Here is a 22,037-nt window from a genome sequence, read left to right on the forward strand (position 1 = left end):
AGCTTGATGAGTGCTATCTGACCTGGGGGGGTCTCATTTTCCAGCACTATCTCATGTTGCATTTTGGATACTCTGTTCATAGGGTTTCATGGTAAGAGGTATACAGAGGTGGTTTACCATTGCCTTCCTCTGAGTCTGGATGCATCTTAGTCTGGTGTCTCAGCTTTGACCATTCCCCCTTGGATGCCCCTGCTAGGAGTCTAGCCTCTTGGTCTAGACTCCTGACGGCATTGCTGTCAGCTTCTTCAACACTCTCAAACCCCCTCACCACTTTAGGGTGTCCATTTTAGAGGGGGACTTTGAGGCTTAGAGGGAGGAAATTAGCCATTGATGTTGAGAGTCCTTTTTACCTTTGTTCGTGGGTTTCATTATAAGACATCCAATCTGGATCCCCCTTCTATGCATAGTTTTAAAAACACTTTCACGAGACTTAAGATGTATGTCCCAAACTACTTTACACCTATTGTGTCTTAAGCTCCACCTGCACTATATATTTAAAGCAGTATCATACATCTTGAAACAGCCACGGCTTCCCCCAGAGAATCCTTGAAACTATAGTTTGGTAAGGGTGCTGTGAGTTGTTAGGAGACCCCATTCCCCTCACAGAGCTACAATTCTCAGAGTTCCCTGGGAAGAGGCATTTATTGTTAAACCACTGTGGGAACTGTAGGGAATGGGGGGTCTCCTAACAACTCTAATTCCTACTCCAGAAGTGATTCTTGGCAGACCACTGCTTTCAGATTTGCAACTTCTGGCAACAGATACGGCATCAGGCTCAGGGCCGGATTAAGCTGAGGAGGGCCCCTAGGCTGATTAGTGTTTGGGGGGCCCTTCTCCCTACCTTTCTGCTCTTTTCACATAGGTTTGCCATCAATCAAGATGGCGGCTGAGGTTTCCCTAAGGGGCTGAAGCCTCTGCCGCCATCTTGGTTGATGTCAGCAATGTGTGCATGTAACAGCGGAGAAAAAGGTAAGTGAAGCAGGGGGATGGCGGGCAGTTCAGAAGCTCTTGTCCCACAATAATTTTTTTTAGCTTATGCACGGGCCCCCAAGAGCTCCAGGCCCCTAGGCTTCAACCTACTAAGCCGAATGGATAATCTGGCCCTGATCAGGCTGCAGCAGAAGGAGAGAAAGGAAGCAGGTGCCACTTCACTGGCTCTGCTGGCCAACTCCATTTGGCTTGTCCTCTCCCTGAATTGTTCCTTTTCAAGCTGATCATTATAAGAACTTTGTAATTTTAAGAACTGGTATCTGTGTTTGGTTGTTTTCCTCTTCCCCCCTCATCCCCTTTTCATTTTCTGTCCTGTGTTTTAGACTGTAAGCAGGCAGTCTTTTCTACTGATTTTCTGTAAGCTATTTTGGGACCCTTTTCAGCTGGATTTAAAAAAATGCTTTGAATAAACAAAAATAAATGAATTTCCTATCTGAAGAAAAACTTAAATAAAGATCAAAGGGTATCTTTTACATTACCCATAATAAATATAACATATTGGGCTGGTTGACCGAAAAAAGATACAGGTGGCTTTTTCACAATAGGATATTCTCTGCCAATAATTCTCAGACTTTAGAGACGTCACTGCTGCACACTGTATGTCCTAGATGTAAGGAAGAAGAGTATACTTGGCAGGTAATAACTGTTTAGGTGCCAGTTGTAGCTCAGGTTTTAGAGAGACTGGTTACTTTGTTGTGAGTTCATCGCTGAAAGTAAGGTGAGGAAACAGTGGTGCAAAGCATTTCATTGCACTTTATTAGAGGCAGAATTAACTCTAGCATAAAAGGAATGCTAATATATTAGAAATAGGATCAGTTCAGTACTTCTGAGACAATATACGATTAATGGGTAGCATTCAATGCTAGTCCTATTCAGAGTAGACTAGGGATGGGCAAGAATTTCTATTCAGTTTGCATTTCAAGCCAAATTTATTCACATTTTCTGAAAAAATATGAGAACCAAAACACAGCCATCCTTTGAAATTTGCCCTTATTCAAATTTGCAATGCAGAACCAAACAATGGTTCAGATTTTGCGGTCCAACCAAACAATGTTGACAAAAAATGCATATATTAGGAGAAAGTGTGCATAAAAATGAATATATGAGTGAAAATAGCATGCAAAAATGCATTATATGATGAGAAATTGGTTGCAAAATGTATATATTAGTTAAACCTCCCTACAAAATGTGTTTATTAGGAGAAATTCACACTAAAATGCTGGAGAATTTTCATGAGGATTTTTTTGTAAATTGCTGCAGAAATGTGGAAAACTGAATTTACTATTGGAAAAGTGAGAAACTGAGAGAACCAAAACTGGGAGATCTTTCCAACCCTAGAGTATACCCACTGAAATGAACAGACATGACTAAATCAGGTTAATTAATTTCAGTGGATCTACTCTGAGTATGACTTAGCTAAATATAACTCAGAGTACTTTCCATCATTATTATGTGAGGGATCTAGAGAAAATCTAGCTATGATACTTACATGTGGATCTTTCCTTACACTTCTACAACCTATGAGTGATATTCAAGTAATACTCAAAGTAGACCCACTGAAATCAATGAAGTAATTTATGTCCATTGATTTCAATGGATCTACTCTGAGTATGACTAACATTAGATATCATCCTATGACTTTATTGAATATGGATTATTCTATCTCCTACACTTACCTATGTGTCCATACTGCTGTATATCCAAGGATATGACTGCATGAAGGAAACAAGGCTTGTTTATGTGAACTGACCTTTCCTGCTTTTATATGACATCATCAGTGTATACAGTAGGACCCCACTCATATGGCGGGTTATGTTCCGGACCCCCACTGAAAAGCGAAAACTGCTGAAAAGCGGAACTCATCGAATAGAAAGGTGTGTGGTGCCCAAAAACTGCTGTAAAAGCAGAACAAGAGCCGTATGAGTGGGGCTTTAGTCTAATTGCGTCTAATTGAGACCGCTGCATTAGTGAAGCACCATAAAGTGAAGAGCTGTAAAGCGGGGCCCTACTGTATTGCAATGTGTATAGTTACATAGGCAAATCAGATTGGTTGTTCTTTGGTAGAGAAGCCTGTCTATTACAGAGTGCCAAACTAAATGCGAAGTTAAATGTGTGATTGCATTGAATTTGTCTCTTCCTTGTAAATAATAGCTGGGGGGGGCAATCAGGATTAGTACCACAGCACATGGGAAGTTTTTTTATATATATAAAGAAATGCTTACCCACCCACTGCAGTCTTGGTAAAAAATTCCACCCACCAGCAAAGCTGCTCTCTGCCCTAAAAGGAAACTGCCTCAGGTCTAGTTTGGCCCAGTCAGCAGGAAACATAATGTACTCTTCTAAGTCAAGAATTCCCACTCTATGTAGAGTGTATTTTCTGTAGATCCCACCCCTGTCCCAAAATCCTAATGCCAGCCCTTTTCACATAGACAACTTCTGTGTAAACAAGATTTTAAACATCTACAACATCCATCCTCCTTTTCCTCCTTCCTTCTACAGCTCCCTTTTGTACAATTGCCTGATGCTATAGAATGAACAGGAGCAAGCACAGTGTATCCATGCAACAGCTGGCTGCTTTGTGCCTCATATAAGGCCATTTCTTCAACCAATTGTCAAATCTGTTCAATAGAAGTGCTGGCCCAACCTTTCATGCAGCAACAGCTGTAAGAACCTCCTATTGCCACCACAAAATGTTTCAAAATTTTGAGTCATGCCTTGTTAGTTAAAAAAAAGTTTTGCATTAAGAATTCTAGGGCAACTAATTCAATCCTGTTTTCAGTGAGTGCTTCTGAGTATAAGAGTTAAACTGAATTGTATTTAATAAAGCTCATTTTTAGTTTGATTTTTAAACCAATACTGTTTTTTTTTTTCAATAATTTTTATTCAGATTTTCATAAAACATACAAGACAAAATCATAAAACATTCAAAGACAAAAAACAAAATCAAAAATAGTTAAACAAAAAGAAAAAAAGAAAAGAAGAAAAAAAAAAAAAAACAAAAATAAAAAATAAAGAGTAAAATATTGACTTCCCATTTGTCAAAGATCAAATCAGTTATAAGTCTATAATATATAGCAATCCTGTCTCTTAAGTCATATTATAAAATCACTTTCCTCCAGTAGTTATCTTACTTAATCATCAAATCTCATAAACATTACTTTATTCTTTCCACAAAAAGTCAAAGAGAGGTTTCAATTCTTTAAGAAATATATCTATCAATTTTTTTTTCCAGATAAGCATATCGATTAATCCATCTCATTACTAATTATGATAATCTTATTGTCATAACCATAGTCAAAATAAACATTTCAATTAATCCATCACATCAGAATCTGTTAGGTTCAGTAATTTCAGTAGCCATTGTTCTATTATCTCTATTAGTTCCATTTTCCATCTTCCATCTTCAGTAGTATTGTTAAGTCCAGTAATTTCAATATCCAATCTTCCATTATCAGTATTCCATAATAATCTTGCTGTCAAAGCCATAGTCATATAATAAGAGTCTGATGGGAATTACCTCTATCCCAAATATTTTCTTGCCATCCATTCTGAATAAGTTGCTGAAATACTGCTGTAAAATCATATCTCTGTTCTTTTTTTCAAAATACACTGGGTCATCTCTTAAAAGTTTTTCCATTGTCACATGGCTGCAGTTAATTCCATAGATTTTCTCTATATTGGGCTCCATCACATCATTCCAGTCCAGAAGATAATCCATGCCATTGATAACTTTATCTCTAGAATCTTCATTAATTTCTTCAGAGATAACATTGAGTTCCAAACAATAGATTTTATTTCTAAAGTCCATAGACTCCAAATCTTGTTCCTGTTCCACGTTTGTTCCAATCTCCGGGATCTCCTCTCTCACAGGGACCCCTATTCCAGTCTCCAGGGTCTCCTCTCTCACAGGGACCCCTATTCCAATCTCCGGGGTCTCCTCTCTCACAGGGACCCCTTCCAGGGTCACCTCTCTCACAGGGACCCTTATATCTTTAATCTCCTGCTTCATTTTACTCAATTCAATTTTCGTTATCTCAATCTCATTCATTATTCTCTGAAACATAGTTATTTCCAGATTCTCAGCCACTTTCTTAATTGCCATTTTAAAAGAAAAATATAGGAAAACCACTTCTTATTTCAGCAACAATTGGGTTAATACTCCAAACTTGGTGACATCACAGTATAAACAGAGCAGACAGCCTTATCTCTCCAATAGTTAAGTAAACAAAATGCAGTTCCCAGGATCGAAGCAATTAATGGCAATCGTCAAGAAACAGATTCGTCAAAATAAAATAGACCAAAAAGAGAGTAGTCTCAAAACAGTATAATATTTTTCAAAATAAAAATCTGGAATAGAAATCCCTCTTCTGTGTGTATCTTTAGAATGCAAATCCAGGACAGCTTTTTGCAACAAAAACAGAGATAAGCTATTAATTAGTGCGTAGCAGAGAGAAGTTACGGCTCCCCAGTGAGATGTCAAAAACCGATCAATCTGGCAAATCTCTTTTAAACAGCAACAATTTAAGTCAAGTAAAAGAAAAATATAGAAAGAAGGGTGCTTGCCTGTTAGTGCGTTCTCTCTTAGAAGATAAGATGAACGTTCGCTTTAACAGATAGAGCTTGCTGTTGAAAATCCGTCCCACCTTCGTCGGCTGGACCTCGTCCCATAAATTAATGAGATCTGGTCGTCCCAACAAAAATAGGCTTTGAGGTTAATCCCTTCGTTTCTCCCTACCCGGGAGAAGTTTAATCAGTCAAAAAAAAAAGAAAAAACTGACTGATATATCTGAATAAGCTTCTTTTGAGGCAGGAGCCCGTCTCAAAAGCAGGCACAGGCTAAGTCACCCTTCCCGGAAGTCGATTTTTAAACCAATACTGTTGATCATAATCTACTCTTTGACACTTGGCCAACTGTAGTAACATATCTGTTCTATTACATGCCTACATTTTTTTTAAAAAAAGTATGCCTGCATTATGTATGAGTTTCTAAAATGAACAGGTTCAGAGGAGGGCGACAAGGATGATCAGGAGACTGAAAACAAAGCCCTATGAGTAGAGACTGAAAGAACTGGGCATGCTTAGCCTGGAGAAGAGAAGACTGAGGGGAGAAATGATAGCACTCTTCAAGTACATGAAAGGTTGTCACACAGAGGGCTGAGATCTCTTCTCGATCGTCCCAGAGTGCAGGACACGGAATAATGGGCGCAAGTTGCAGGAAGCCAGATTTTGACTGAACATCAAGAAAAACTTTCTGTTAGAGCGATACGACAATGGAACCAATTACCTAGAGAGGTAGTGGGCTCTCCAACACTGGAGGCATTCAAGAGGCATCTGGACAGCCACCTGTCAGGAATGCTGTGATTTGGATTCCTGCATTGAGCAGGGGGGTTGGACTTGATGACCTTATAGGCCCCTTCAAACTCTACTATTCTATGATTCTATGATTAATAAATGTAACTGGGACAGTGCAAAACTCCTAAGCCAATTATAGAGTGATATCAACTATTACTGTCTCCATGTGAAAATTTAGATAATCTTGTAATATATAGCTCTTATTGATTCCATCTGGCTTGCAGTCACAACATCTGAAAAAAAATTGGAATAGGTGTTTTGAGTGAACCACTACTGCATATTCCTTTAAAAGTCAATTCAGATGTTAAACCTGAAGTATACTGGAATTCATCCACTTAACAGATGTGATCAAATGAGTCCTTTGAAATTCAGGTTTTATTTGCTCTGTGTGTGCATTAAGGATCCATTAGCTGTTTTTGCAGTGTAGGGATTTTCCTGCTGCCATTAAGCAAAATCTTTCTCCCTTCTCCCCCAAACACTTGCAACCGACAAGAGATTTTCAGTGGTTCCCTGCAGAGAATTTTATTTACAATTTGACATCAAGCAAAATGCTTTTGTTTGACCCAAAGAGGACTGTTTTCTATCCCCTCCTTCCCCCCCCCAATAATCCTTCTAATGTCTCACTGGTCTTTCTGCTTACAGTTCTGTATCTTTTTAACTGAATTCCATCTATACCTTTTGCATCTCTCTCACGTGATGCTGAAAGTAGCTGCTGGTTTTTCTCTTTTAAACGCCTCTTTCCTTTCTCGGCCTCCTCTTTTCTCCCCCCCCTTTCCCTCCCCACAGTGTTATTCTCTCTTGTCTTCCTCTGCACACCCCTCCTTTAAAAATGAATGGGCACTCTCTTCCTCTGCCCCACGCTTCTCTTCCAGTATCGCCTCTGCTTTGGTTATATCCGTCTCCCTCCTTTTCCTCTCTTTCTTTTGCACTTCTCTGCTATTGTTCCTCTCCCTTTTTTTGCCCAGTGTATTAGCTCTGGCACTGAGGATCAATCGCAGGCCTCCCTCAAGGCATCCTGCCAATGGGTGGAGACTGCAGACACATTGCTTTAGTCTCAAAGGGGGGGAGGCAGGGACAAAGTGCTCTACACTCTGTCCAAATCCACATTTGAAAACCTTGCCTGCAAAAATCAGAAGCTCATTCAGCAGCATAAAAGGTGCAGCATAAGCCGTTTTCCCTCAGCACTTGATGTGTCCCCTCCGCCCACTGTTTCCATACTGATTTTTGTCCGCATACTGTATTTATGACAATATTTCATCTCTTTCTCTTCTTAAGCATACTTCCAAAATATCAAATCCATTAAAAGAAATTAAAGAGCATATGCTGTCGTCTACAGCTCTAACAAGCATGTGTGCTCAGGAGTACTCTGGAGAAGCCACATATTGGAGTTAGTGAAAATGTGTCCCCCTCGCCCCCAAACTATCTGCTGTATATTCTGTTTGCATTTTTGTAGAGAAGAATGCAGTGCTGGGTTTTGCTCTTTCCTGATTCTGAAAATATCACCATAGGGAGGATCAATCCAGCTAAAATCAAGTGCTAGGAGAAGTTGCTGAATTAGACCCTTTTGTTTATTAACCAGTGGGTTCTCCTAGGATTCCATAGTGGGATAGCGTTCTGATTTTTCATAATTAATAAGATATTGTGTGCAGTAAAAGGCCATGCCCTCTACTAACACTTCAGCTTGCTTAGAGCTTTAGAAATGATCAAATAGCCTTTAGAACGGCTCAGTGCTTTGACTTAAGTAGCTGGCTTATCAATAAGCTATTTTAGGACACAGTCTGTTGTGCACTGCTGTGGGGCAATCTCCATTCATTGCAATGGGCTTCTACAAGAACTCCATGGTAGGGTTCCTGTGTCTTTTGAGAGCTCCACAAGAAGCAGAAATTCAGCAGGTGATGATTTCCCCATCACTGGATCAGCATGCCAGGAAAAGCTTCATACAATCAATTTTGGCTGGTCATGCCACCATTAAAGGTACAGAAGTCCTGCCAGAAAAAAAATCCCTACCAATCCTAACCACAGGCAAAAGGAAATGGAGACTGCACAGCGGCAACACCAGTTGGTAGACTGTGCCTATAAGTCGGAAGCCTCATTCTTTAAAGTTATCATTTTAACAGTGTAGTAGTTTGCATGATAAAAAAAAATGGTTCTTCATCCCTTACTCATTTCTGTCCTTAATCCTTTTCTTCCTTCCTTCCTCTCTTTTAGTACTTCCTTATGCAAGAGAATAAATGGTAATTAAAATGTGCAGGATGAAAAGATGGAGCAGCCAGTGCTTGTACCACCAGGACCTGACAGCTTTCACTACTTCACTAGAGAGTCTCTTGCCGCTATTGAACAACGCATTGCTGCAGAAAAGGCTAAGCAAACCAAACAAGACCGTAAAGATGATGATGAAAATGGCCCAAAGCCAAGTAGTGACTTGGAGGCTGGAAAATCACTGCCATTTATTTATGGAGACATACCTCCTGGAATGGTGGCTACTCCCTTGGAAGACTTGGACCCATTTTATCTTAACAAAAAAGTAAGTGTTTCATATCAAGCACTTTACACCATCACTTTCCTATTGCAGAACCTGCTTTGGTAGCCATCCCCCACTCCCATTTTTCTGCAGTCAGGCATATAACCAACAATTTGCAGTTGCTTCTCTGTTAACCTGTGGTTTGAAATCAGTATCTCTGGATAAGAAGAATTTATTACACTGCAAGGACATTTTTATTTATTCTAAATCTGTGCTTCAAAAATGATTCAACGTTTACTCTCTTAGAAGGTTATCTCAAAAAAAGGGGGTAAATAGTGATGACTATCTATTTATGCCTGTTTCACATTAGACAATGTAAATAACAAGTTGGGTCTGAACTGGTATTGGCTATCATATCCTAGATTGTTCCTGCTGTAAGGGGCAGTTAGCTTGGTGGGTTGATGAATGTGAACTGGATTGTGCTTGTGATGGAGGGGGTCAATGGACTGCTACATCACAAAACTAACTTGCAACCAACCCATATTTACTGCACCAGCATGTGACTCCTGCCATGGTCTGAATGTGTACTTGGAATGCACATTATAAACAGGGAGAAGCACTCCCATAATGACCCCTTCACAACAAGCACAAGCCGCCTATTTGGTGATATTGATTGGTCCTAACCCAGATTTACATCATATCACTGTTGTAAATTCCTGGAATAACAGGAGACATAAGAATGGCTGTCCCTGAAGTTTAGTATTTGATTGTAGGAAGGACTACTGTACTTGCCAGTGTACCTCTTGACAACCCAAATAGTTTGTGATGCATCTGGAAGTCTAAAAAGCAGTGTTCCATAGACCAAATGTCTATGGTAATTAGCTTCTCTTCATTTCTTCCCTGATACTGTTGATCACTTCGCTGGCTGAATTGTTTCTGGCAACAACTATATTTATTTATATACTCTGTGTCTATCCTGCCCCTCACCAAACCAGCTGATCCCAAGACTGGGTACATCAATTATTTCATTTATTCATATTTATTTAGCAAGATTTATAAACTGCTTAATCATGAAAACCTCTAAGCAATTTACATAAAACATAGATTAAAATTACAAAAAAGCAGATATTAAAAAAAGTTAACCTAAAGTTTTCCAAAATGTAAATAAAATCAGCAGTTTAAAAAAATATACATCATAAAATAAATTATATATTAAAATGCATTTCAAATTTACATATCAAGGATCTTGCTTTAACTATATTTCTTTTTAAACTATTTTTATTATAAATTAAACAAAGACAAATAAAGAAAATAATAATAAAACATTACAAACATTATAAAATCCATAAATGTTAGACCATCATCTTAGTTCAAGGTATTAGCACCCTAACACCTGAACCCTATATCATTAGCCTAGCTAAGTTTTTAGCTGGCACAAAAATGTAAGTGCCAACTGGATTTCAAGGGGGAGGGCTTTCCACAGCTGGAGAACCCATGTTAAGGAAGCACTTTCATGAGTCACAAAGGTATGAACTTCACTCTACCATGCAATAGCAAGTAGGCCCTTCTCCCAGCACATCCTAAAGCCCAGAAAGGATAATACAGGGGGAAGCACTCCATCAGGTAACTTGGTTCCTAAATCATTTAGGAGGGCACGCCTCCATTCAGCATTAAAATCTTGATGTGGGCTCAGTAGCATATAGCCAGCCAGTTCACAGCTGGTTTTATATGGGCTTAACAAGCTTTACCAGTCAGTATGCTTGTTGCAGTGTTCAGCACAAACTGCAGCTTCCAAAGTGGTTTCAAGGACAGATATAAAAAACAGATCGGGGTAGCTAATGTGGTGGCCTCCAGGTGTTGCTGCTGGACTACAAATCCCATCAGCCACAACCACCATGGCCACTGGTCAGGGATTATGGGAGATGTAGTCCACAACATCTGGAGGGCTCCATGTTGTTTACCCTGGAACAAATGAACCACAGGTTTTTACTCCTCTGGTTGACACTGGTCCATCACATACCCTTCTCTTTATCATTATCATCTTATGACATGTGCCACATCCAGCTGACATTCTAGCATGGGCAAGAGTTGACTGTTGACTTTCTTATTAACCATAGCCCATATAGCTTTTGCTCCCCACTGTTTCAGAACTACTCCCTGGAAATTGCATGTGTACATGTATTTTCTACCCTCCACCCAAGATTCTGCTTCCCAATATTTTGAGAGATATGACGAAGAAAAGCTTTGCTGAGGATGATCAGGGGACTGGAAACAAAACCCTATGAGGAGAGACTGAAAGAACTGGGCGTGTATAGCCTTGAGAAGAGAAACCTGAGGGGAGATATGATAGCATTGTTCAAGTACTTAAAAGGTTGTCACACAGAGGGGGCCAGGATCTCTTCTCAATTGTCCCAGAGTGCAGGACACGGAATAATGGGCTGAAGTTACAGGAAGCCAGATTTCGACTGAACATCAGGATAAAACTTCCTAACCGTTAGAGCGGCATAACAATGGAACCAATGACCTAGGGAGGTAGTGGGCTCTCCAGCACTGGAGGCATTCAAGAGCCAGCTGGACAGCCACCTGTTGAGTATGCTTTAATTTGGATTCCTGCATTGAGCAGGGGGTTGGACTCAATGGCCTTATAGGCCCTTTCCAACTCTATGATTCTATGATTTTCTAACATCTAAGCATTCCATTCCAATTAAATACAATACAAACAACATAAATATTTAGGTATATAAATAAGCATGTAAAAGGCATATAAATATATAAAAATAAGCACGTGAAAACAGCCAGTCAAACTAAAATCAGCAATCAATAGTAGATCATAATCAGCTCAGGAGGCCAAAGGCGTTATTTGCCTATTGACAGACAGCTGGGGGGGTGCAAGAAAGGTCTCCCTAGGAAGGGCATTCCAGAACCTGAGTACAACAGCTGAGAAAGCTCGCTTTCACATCCCTTCTAGACAATGCTGGGATGCAGAGGAGGACCTCTCCCATAGATCTCAGTATCCAGGCAGGTTCATAGAGGTGAAAGCCATCCTTCAGATATCCTGATCCAAAGGCGTTATGATAAATTATCTCCCCCTTGGTTCGATTCCAAATGGCTTCATGATCTATGAACTTTTTCAGTCAGCATTCAGTACAGGTTCTAGATGAGAAATGCAATAACCACATTTGGAACAACAACAGCAACAAGAGCATTTACTCAAATAAAAAATAATGTCCTCACTAAAACAAAAGGGAGCTTGATCAGATGGCCTGGTCGGATCACAGCAATCAGAGTTTCCTTGTGAAAAAGGGAATGATGTTAAGGACGTTCTAAACATGCACCTACAAAGCAGCTAGCTTTGGGCACCTGGTTTGCTGACTGCTGACTGCACATGTACCAAAACGCCCTTGACATTTTAAGCCCTCCTAAGGGGAAAATGACACTTGTTTTGAAACACAGTCAAACTGCACAAGCAGGACAAATTCATACACCAAATTTGGTGATAGGTTGCAGCTCAGTGGTAGAATATTTTGCCAGCAAAAGGTCCGAGGTTCAACCCTGGGCATCACCAGATAGGACTGAGAAAGACACCTGTCCAAAGCCCTAGTGAGCCACTGCCAGTTAGGGTGGATAGTACTGAGGCAGATGAACCAATAGATTGACTGATATAAGGCAGCTTCCTCTGTCCTTGATGTGGTTAATTGTGAATTTCATTGCCTTGCACTGGTCATACCCAGGAACAACTGTGGCATGGTATCTCCTGAATTAGTTATTCCATTACTAATTACTGTTAAATTACCCCAGTGACATTTTCACGGAGGAAAAAAATTCTACTGGTTATGAAGAAGCAACATTATTGAGGGTGTGAGTGCTTTATTTTGCTTACCTACTTCTGCTTCTCTTTGAAATGGAAAAGAACAATTCCCAACTTAGCTACATTCATCTTATCATTACTATGAAAGTACATATGCATTCTCATGTTGATATTCAAGAATACCTTTGAATCAAAAGATGCTTCCTTATATACCAAATAATGTACCGTTTATCAGGTACAAGACAGCTTTTTTCAAGGATTGTGTAGAGTGACTGTATGTTTATCATTGAAAAAAATGTTAATAATGAAATGAATGAAGATCTGTATGAGTCTGAATTGCTTTCACATTTTCTTTTTTCTTCCAGACTTTTATAGTATTGAATAGAGGGAAGGCAATTTTCCGATTCAGTGCCACCCCTGCTGTATACATTTTAACTCCTTTCAACCCTCTTAGAAAAATAGCTATTAAGATTTTGGTACATTCATATCCTTTTCCAATGGTTGTTTCGAAACAGTTTTGTTCTTGTTTTAAGGTAGCAATTTACAAACTTGTTTTCTTTGGTTATTTACTGTTCCTTATTTTACATTGTTAGGTCCAAGAGGAAGATGTTCCAAACCATTTAATTTTTTAAAAAATCCAACATTTTCTGGATCCACCTTCCTTCAAAATTTAACAAAAATATTTACAGTAACCCTGCCACAGATATCTATGGAATAGATTTGTTTAAAACAAATAGAGCGCAGTGATTATTTCATTTTTATAGCTGGGTAACAAAGCTCTAACGTGAAGCTCCCACAACACAGATGCCACTAACCTCAATGTCAGCTGCAGCTTTAATGAACCGACATTGGTGCTCCTGAGTGGGTAAGATGCACGTGCATTCAATTTTTTATGTTCAGTGACATTATTGTGAATTGTCTATCAGCAATTGTAGTGGGGGTCTTTTACAAAGTCCTTTAAAATGCTGTATCCTTAGAGCGTGATACTGGAAAATACTAGTCTTATTTTCCTGATCAATCTATGCACCCAGCTGTTTGACTGCAAGCCCAATCAGAGGTTCGGTTGCTTAATGTTTACACTATGTATAACAGGTGAGCATATGCCAATAAAATACAGGAAGATGTTAGCAGCAGCATTTTAGTCAGATAATGAAATGGTCTAAATGTATTACAGTAGGGCCCCACTTTATGGCACTTCGCTAATGCGGCGGTCTCAATTAGACACAATTAGACTAAAGCCCCACTCACACGGCGCTTGTTCCGCTTTTACGGCAGTTTTCGGGCATTGCACGCCATTCTATTCAATGAGTTCTGCTTTTCAGCTGTTTTTGCTTTTTGGCGGGGGTCCAGAATGTAATCCGCCGTATGAGTGGGGCCCTACTGTATTATTTTTGACTCCAATCCAACTGCTATTTACACTGGGCTGAGGTGAGTTGGATATGGTGGACCTCCGGCTAAGCTGGCTGAGTCCTGACTCAGTTGGGCTATGCTGACATAATCCCCTCATCCTGGCTCAGCCACAGCTCAGCTGGAGGTCCGCCGAGGAAGCCCAGCCCAGCATAAGGGGAGCCAGTGGAAGCCAGTGGAAAGCCTGCAAAAGGAGCTGTCTGGGGTCTTGCCATAAGAGGGGCCAAGGAGGGAGACTTACACGAAATCCAGATCCTGTTCAGTTCCCTCCTGCAGCCCTCTGTCGCAGCAGCCAGTACACTGGGAAAAGAGATGGCGGAAGGAAATGTATTTTCTTTCCCTCCTCCACGCCCTCCCACCTTAGCCAGCATCCTCCCCTCCAAGAGGCCTCCAAGCAGCAGCTGGATGTAGCGGCCCCTTCTGTGAGCTCCGCCTCCACCAGCTTTGCTTCTGCTGGCCTCTGGCAAGTTGGGTCACTAATTTACAGTAAATTTTCCTAGACTACACTACTGTAGACCTTTCTACGTCCAATAGAGGAAATCACCTGATGTAGTGCTGTGCTGAGAAATTCTCCTATGGTTTTTTGACCATTCTCCACCAATTCTTAGAAAAGAAATTGCATTCCAAAATGACCAAAAAGAGAGAGAAAGTGGGGTGCAGGACTTTGTTGTACTTATCTGGCTTTCAAGATGGTCAGGAGGTGTTTGTGAGTCTCCATTCTTTCATTTTACAAATAATCTCTCCAGTGGTTTGCACTCCCCAGTAAGAATGGGGAGAGATTTGATTCTCTTCCCTTTTAAAGGTGAATCAGCCTAATTTGCACTTTTGAGAACCAAAACAGTAATCCTTCAAAATTCACAATTCTCCAAATTTTGCACTGCAGTTCTTCTGCCAAGTAACGTGTACTAAAATGCATATATGCGGGTAAAGTGTGCATAAAAATGCATATATTAGTGAAAATAACATACAAAAATCCATTATATTAGGGGAAATTGCTTTGCAAAAAAATGTTTGTATTGCACAAAATTGCATACAAAAATGTGTATATTAGGATAAATTTGTAGCAAAGCAGTGATGAATTTTCCTCACCCACCACAATTCTAAAGCAATTCTAAAGTGTGCTGAGAAAGTGGCAGAAAAATGGAAGTTTCTTTCACAGAAAAAGAACACTTTCAAGAAATTGGAGAACAGGTTTCAGCATAGCACTCATTTAATGAGGCATTCATGGGGTAGCTGAAATGTGAGGACTGGACCTCAGTCTCTATGTGAAAGAACAGGACAAAATGATATATGGAAAGCAAAAGCATGTCTGATAATGGTAACTAAATATTTTAGATCTTTGCGTAGAGGGCAAAAGGCATTTCAGTGGTTATCTATACTCTGTATTTGGACTTCTGTTTCCAGTGCTTATGTCTGAATGACGTGAATTACCTTGGCAGGAACCAGATAGGTTTTGTTGATACTAGGCAACTAAACACTGCTGGGTTGTTTTTACTAGTTCTCTTTTCTCTGGTAAAAGCCTATTGGCCATCTTTGCTGATTCCCATTCAGAAAGAAGCTGACTAATGGTTTCAGGAGCAGTTTTATGTTTGAATTGACATGAGCTTGGAGAACAGTGGATTGTATCCAACAAATCCGTCCTGTTCATGCCAAGTATGAAACAGAAATTCCCCTCTCTCTCCCAAATCTGTTCTGGGGTTTCCCTCAATCCTTCAGAGTAAATATCGGGGGGGGGGGTTGCACAGGAAGAGGAGAGGGAGGGGAAGTTCCATAGCACAAGTGGAAGACCTTGCACAAACAGGACAACTTCATTTCATGCAACCTAGTGATTTGAACTGAAATAACAAATTTAGATGGTTGAATTTGGAAAAAAAACCTGCACAAAATCACTGTTAAATGAATCACAGATATTTTAACATGAAGATCAAGTTTCACATTCTAAAAACTGGATTTTGCACAGTGTAGTCATTTTTTTATCCTTTCAAAATGATGGTGCAGATCCTAATTTCTGTGAGCAGAATTCCATTAATCTTTTTAATTTTTTTCAGTCAACCGACCACAATACAGTATAAAAATATTAACATGAGACTGCTTGGTGACAGAGCTATGGCAGACATCAAAACAATACAATAAAATTAATTACAATTCACAGTCTTACAGGGTCTGGTCACAATGGCCAAGTTCAGAAATTTGGCCACTTGAACGGTAATTGCTTGTCAGAGCCCTCTAGTAAAACAGGCAGAAGAGACTCAGGTGATCGGCCTGGAAGGGACTGCATAATAGGGTATAAAAGATCTTTTCTGGCCCCTTCATAATACCTACAATTAAAAAGAACATGTAAAACAGACTCCAGCATTATCACAGGGGCAGCATCTATTCCTTGGAGTTTTATCGTATCTACCCTCCAAGAGTTTAGAAGGTAGGGCGTTGAATCGGGCCAGAGAAAATGCCCTCCTGTACTTAGGTACAGATAGCCAACTTAGATAGAGCATCCCACCATTACAAGGGAAACCTGTTAGACCCAGTGATTGAGGGGAACAGGTGCCCGAAGCAGCTACAAGAAGCTCTTGGATGTCAGTGTCCACTAGCCGCTGTTTAACAATCACCTTGGCCCTACCAAGTTCCATAGAGAGTAAGTCAGAAGGAGAAAGGCCAACTGAAACAACTTTATCCACCACCACCTTGGTCCAAGATGGCTTAAGAGGGTCTCTCATTACCTGAGACATAAATCAGCTTTGAGTGAGCATAAGACAGCAGCGTAGCCAGAATTGAATGACATAGATCCAAGCTAAGCATTTTAAAGAGTTAAGGCCAGCCTCCAAATTAAGGGTAGCTCCAGAAACACATCTTGGGACACCAAAAATAGATCTAAGGAAGAAGGATTGAACTCCTTCAAGTGATCCTTTAAAGTAGGGATACCAAATTGGTGCGCCATAGAGTATCATCGGGACTATTTTGGTTCTTAAAACACATACTGCTGCTGGCACAAATTTCCTTCCCTTTTGTGAAAAAGAAGCGGGTCATTGCACCCAAGTTTTTCTCAGCTTTGGCCTTAACATATTTGCCATGGATTCTCCAGCTGACTGTTTCATGGAACCAGATACCCAGGTATTTGTAGGAGTCAACCTGTTCGATTTTGTAATCTCCTATGAACCGGGGGTACCTGACCTTTCTCCTAGAAAATACTATTACTTTAGATTTAGTATAGTTTATTGTAAGGTAATTATCTTTACAATATTCTACAAAGCCACTGAGTAATCTCTTAAGACCCAGCCGGGTTTGGGAAATTAGAACCACATCGTCTGCTTAAAGCAGAATGAGTACTTTTGTATGCGCAATCTTTGGTGGATGGGATTGTATCGTTCCCAGAATTCCATTAATGAAATGGCACTTTCTCATTCCCCTTTCTTGGTGCAGTCTCTTGCAGCTCTCTCAAGTCTATTCCTGAAGGATCAGGGAACCTCGGAATGATGGGGTGCATGGGGGTGCAATGGGAAGGACAAATCGGTGAAAAGCTGACAACCTCCTTTGCACAAGTGGAAGTGGCTTCCACTTGCACAGAGGTACCTTTCAGTTAAATGCGATATCTGTTCATATTTACTTGCAAGTCCCACTTTACTCAGTGAGCCTTACTTGTTTCTAAATGTGCTCAGGATTGCAGAGGTAAGGCTGCAGTCCTCTACACATTCACCTGAAAGCAAGCCTCATTGGGCTTACTTTGATAGGCATGCATAGGTTTGTGTTTTTTCAAAGGAAGGAAGCCTGAGATAATCCTAATCCAGCTGATAGTTGAGCCATCAGCCTCAATTAACACATTATTGGCTGGCAGCAGTAGCTGGGAGGGACCAGCCACACATATAAATTCAGAGCACCCTAGCAAGGGAGCCTGCTCCACGAGCTAGAGGGAGCCCCCAGCTGACAAAGCGTCAAGGCCCTATCTGACAAAGCGTCAAGGCCCCATCTGACAAAGCGTCAAGGCCCCATCTGACAAAGCGTCAAGGCGAGTTAAGCAGCAGAGCGAGTTTGGCAGCAGGGCGAGGAGGCCAGGGCCCCCCCACTCTGCCCGTCTGTTCCCTGACCTCAACTAAACTGCAGTCCCCAACCCATTAACATAATAAACCTTAAACAAAACTATGCAGGTAAGAAGCCAGCAGGGGTGTGGGGACTTTCCAATGTTTTGCACTGCCTGCAGCATGTACGACTATCTGCCTGTTGGACAGAAGTTGTGGATGTGCTCTCAGTGCAATGAGCTCCTGGCTCTCCGGGAACGACTTCATTTCCTTGAGGCCAAGGTGGCTGACCTGGAAAAGCTGAGAGAGGCAGAGAGGTGTGTGGATGAGGCCTTCAGGGACACTATAGCTGTGTCCCACTCCAAGGATGATAGCTCTCCTGCTATCATGGAGAACGATGGTCTCGGAGAAGGAGAGCATCTAGCTGAGGAAGAGGGAAACAATCCCTTAGAAGGGACCCATTCCTTGGGGGATGAGCAGCTATCCTCTCGTGCCGAGGATATATCTCCGGGGGGTGGAGGGATCCTTGTAGTGGGCGATTCGATTGTTAGGAACATAGACAGTGGGGTGTGTGATGGGCGTGTAGACTGCAAGGTGATTTGCCTGCCTGGTGCGAAGGTTGCGGATATAATCCATCGTTTAGATAGTTTGGTAGATAGTGCTGGGGAGGAGTCAGTGGTCGTGGTGCACATTGACACCAATGACATGGGGAAACGCAGCCGGGAGGTCCTGGAAGCAAAATTTAGATTGCTAGGTAGGATGCTGAAAGCCAGGACCTCCAAGGTTGCTTTCTCTGAAATACTACCGGTTCCATATGCAGGACCAACCAGACAGGCCCAGCTTTGCAATCTCAATGCGTGGATGAAACAATGGTGTCGGGAGGAGGGGTTTGGATTTGTTAGGCACTGGGGAACATTTTGGGACAAGCCGGGCCTGTACAAAAGGGATGGGCTCCACTTGAACCAGAATGGAACCAGACTGCTGGCACTTAAAATTAAAAAGGTGGCACAGCAACTTTTAAACTGACTGAGGGGGGGAACCCGACAGGAGCTGAGGAAGGTCCTGTTCAGAATAAACCTCCCCCCTGGGATAAAGACCAAATAAATTATGAAATTTTAAAAGGGGTAGGCCTAGAAGTAGGCATTGTGAGAGCAGGGGCACAGGATATCAATTCAGAAGGGCAAAATTACCACAGGCCTAACCACAAGTGCCAAAGACACTTGAAGAGAGACACTGCTTACAAGTGCCTGTACGCTAATGCTAGGAGCCTCCGAACCAAGATGGGAGAACTGGAGTGCTTGGTCTTAGAGGAGAGCATTGATATAGTGAGCATAACGGAGACCTGGTGGAATGGAGAAAACCAGTGGGATACGGTTATCCCTGGATATAAACTATATCGAAAGGACAAGGAAGAACGTATTGGTGGCTGTGTCGCTCTATACGTGAAAGAAGGCATTGAATCCAGCAACCTCGAAACCCCAAAAGAGGTGGACTCCTCCACAGAATCGTTGTGGGTGGTGATACCATGCCCCAGGAGGGATTTAATACTGGGAACGATCTATCGTCCCCCTGATCAAAATGCTCAGGGAGACCTAGAGATGAGATATGAAATTGAGGAAGCATCCAAACTGGGAAATGTGGTAGTAATGGGTGACTTCAACTACCCGGACATAGACTGGCCGCATATGTGTTCCAGTCACGACAAAGAAGCAAAATTTCTAGTTATTCTAAATGACTATTCCCTAGACCAGTTGGTCATGGAACCGACCAGAGGGCTGGCAACCCTGGACTTAATCCTCAGTGGGGACCGGGACCTGGTGTGAGATGCAAGTGTTGTTGAACCGATTGGGAGCAGTGACCATAGTGCTATTAAATTAAACATTGAGTCCCTCAAGGATCGGTATTGGGACCTGTACTTTTCAACTTGTTCATTAATGACCTAGAATTAGGAGTGAGCAGTGAAGTGGCCAAGTTTGCTGATGATACTAAATTGTTCAGGGTTGTTAAAACAAAAAGGGATTGCGAAGAGCTCCAAAAAGACCTCTCCAAACTGAGTGAATGGGCAGAAAAATGGCAAATGCAATTCAATATAAAGAAGTGTAAAATTATGCATATTGGAGCAAAAAATCTGAATTTCACATATACGCTCATGGGGTCTGAACTGGCGGTGACCGACCAGGAGAGAAACCTCGGGGTTGTAGTGGACAGCACGATGAAAATGTCGACCCAGTGTGCAGCAGCTGTGAAAAAGGCAAATTCCATGCTAGGGATAATTAGGAAAGGTATTGAAAATAAAACAGCCGATATCATAATGCCGTTGTATAAATCTATGGTGCGGCCGCATTTGGAATACTGTGTACAGTTCTGGTCACCTCATCTCAAAAAGGATATTATAGAGTTGGAAAAGGTTCAGAAAAGGGCAACCAGAATGATCAAGGGGATGGAGCGACTCCCTTATGAGGAAAGGTTGCAGCATTTGGGGCTTTTTAGTTTAGAGAAAAGGCGGGTCAGAGGAGACATGATAGAAGTGTATAAAATTATGCATGGCATTGAGAAAGTGGATAGAGAAAAGTTTTTCTCCCTCTCTCATAATACTATAACTCGTGGACATTCAAAGAAGCTGAATGTTGGAAGATTCAGGACAGACAAAAGGAAGTTACTCAGCGCATAGTTAAACTATGGAATTTGCTCCCACAAGATGCAGTAATGGCCACCATCCTGGATGGCTTTAAAAGAAGATTAGACAAATTCATGGAGGACAGCGCTATCAATGGCTACTAGCCGTGATGGCTGTGCTCTGCCACCCTAGTCAGAGGCAGCATGCTTCTGAAAACCAGTTGCCGGAAGCCTCAGGAGGGGAGGGTGTTCTTGCACTCAGGTCCTGCTTGCGGGCTTCCCCCAGGCACCTGATTGGCCACTGTGAGAACAGGATGCTGGACTAGATGGGCCACTGGCCTGATCCAGCAGGCTCTTCTTATGTTCTTAACAACCAAAAATGTAGATTCTGAAACATTGAGATTTGTATCAATTAATCAGTGTTTGTTAATGGGTGACCGAAATGTAACCAATTTGCTGGTTTTCAAGTCTGTATGAGTACTATATACTACTGTAACTGAAGAATCCAACCAATGTTATACTTTTGGGGGATTTTTAGTCTCACTAATTTCAGTGAGACAGAGTTTTAAGCATGTGCTCTGACTTTCTCCTCTTATTAACTATTTGGCTGAATGAAAGTTTAAAAGTTTACTTTTGATTGGCTCACACCATATAGTCATGTTCAGGTTGAGATTGTGCTTTTTATATTCTCAGAACTATTGACAGAACTATTGCTCAAAAAATCCAAAACTTAAATAACCCGTTGTAGGACAAATGTGTCACATGCATTGCCAAGTATGTAATGGTGATACATCTTTTGTTCACATATACTTTCTTGTGCTATTGGCTAATATGATAGAAATGCAGCTAGGTAAAATGTATTTTAGTAGGGCTGAGTTGATATATTTTGCAGAATAAGATATATTTGATTTGAAAATTCAAAGTTTGTGGTGCCATCATGTGGCCTTGTTTTGTGTTGTGTTTGGATAAACAATGAACTTTCGGTATTAATTAAAGTTGTAAATGTATTTATTTGTTTGTTTGTTTGTTTATTATTTGATTTATATCCTGCCCTTCCTCCCAGCAGGAACCCAGGGCAGCAAACAAAAGCGCTAAAAACACATTTGAGCTTGAACAAGAAGTCTAACTGTAAGATTTGAACCTGAAGAAGTCTAACTGTAAGGCAAGGATAGCCAACGTAGTACCTTCTGAACTTGTTGGACTCCAATTCCCATCATCCCCAGCCAACATGGCCAATAGTTAGGGATGATGGGAGTTGGAGTTCAGCAACATCTGGAGAGCATCACGTTGGCTACCCCTGCCGTAAGCAATTACTTTCCTAATTTGCTTGACACGCACACACACCCTCTCCAGTTTGAAACCTTTAGCATGCACACACAGTTACTGGAGCTTG

General features: G+C 41.2%; 1 protein-coding gene across 1 annotated transcript in view; it reads left to right on the top strand.

The window, feature by feature from the left end:
- Positions 1–7,155: 7,155 nt before the first annotated feature.
- The window catches only part of LOC133376447 (sodium channel protein type 1 subunit alpha-like), a 95,825-nt gene continuing 80,943 nt past the window's right edge, over positions 7,156–22,037 (top strand). Inside the window, exons 1-3 of the mRNA XM_061608582.1 lie at positions 7,156–7,498; positions 8,551–8,866; positions 12,977–13,095. Of these exons, the coding sequence (XP_061464566.1) occupies positions 8,603–8,866; positions 12,977–13,095 (383 nt within the window). The 5' untranslated portion in view covers positions 7,156–7,498; positions 8,551–8,602. The remainder of the gene's footprint in view (positions 7,499–8,550; positions 8,867–12,976; positions 13,096–22,037) is intronic.

Source organism: Rhineura floridana, chromosome 2, assembly GCF_030035675.1.
Source record: "Rhineura floridana isolate rRhiFlo1 chromosome 2, rRhiFlo1.hap2, whole genome shotgun sequence".
Lineage (NCBI taxonomy): Eukaryota > Metazoa > Chordata > Lepidosauria > Squamata > Rhineuridae > Rhineura > Rhineura floridana.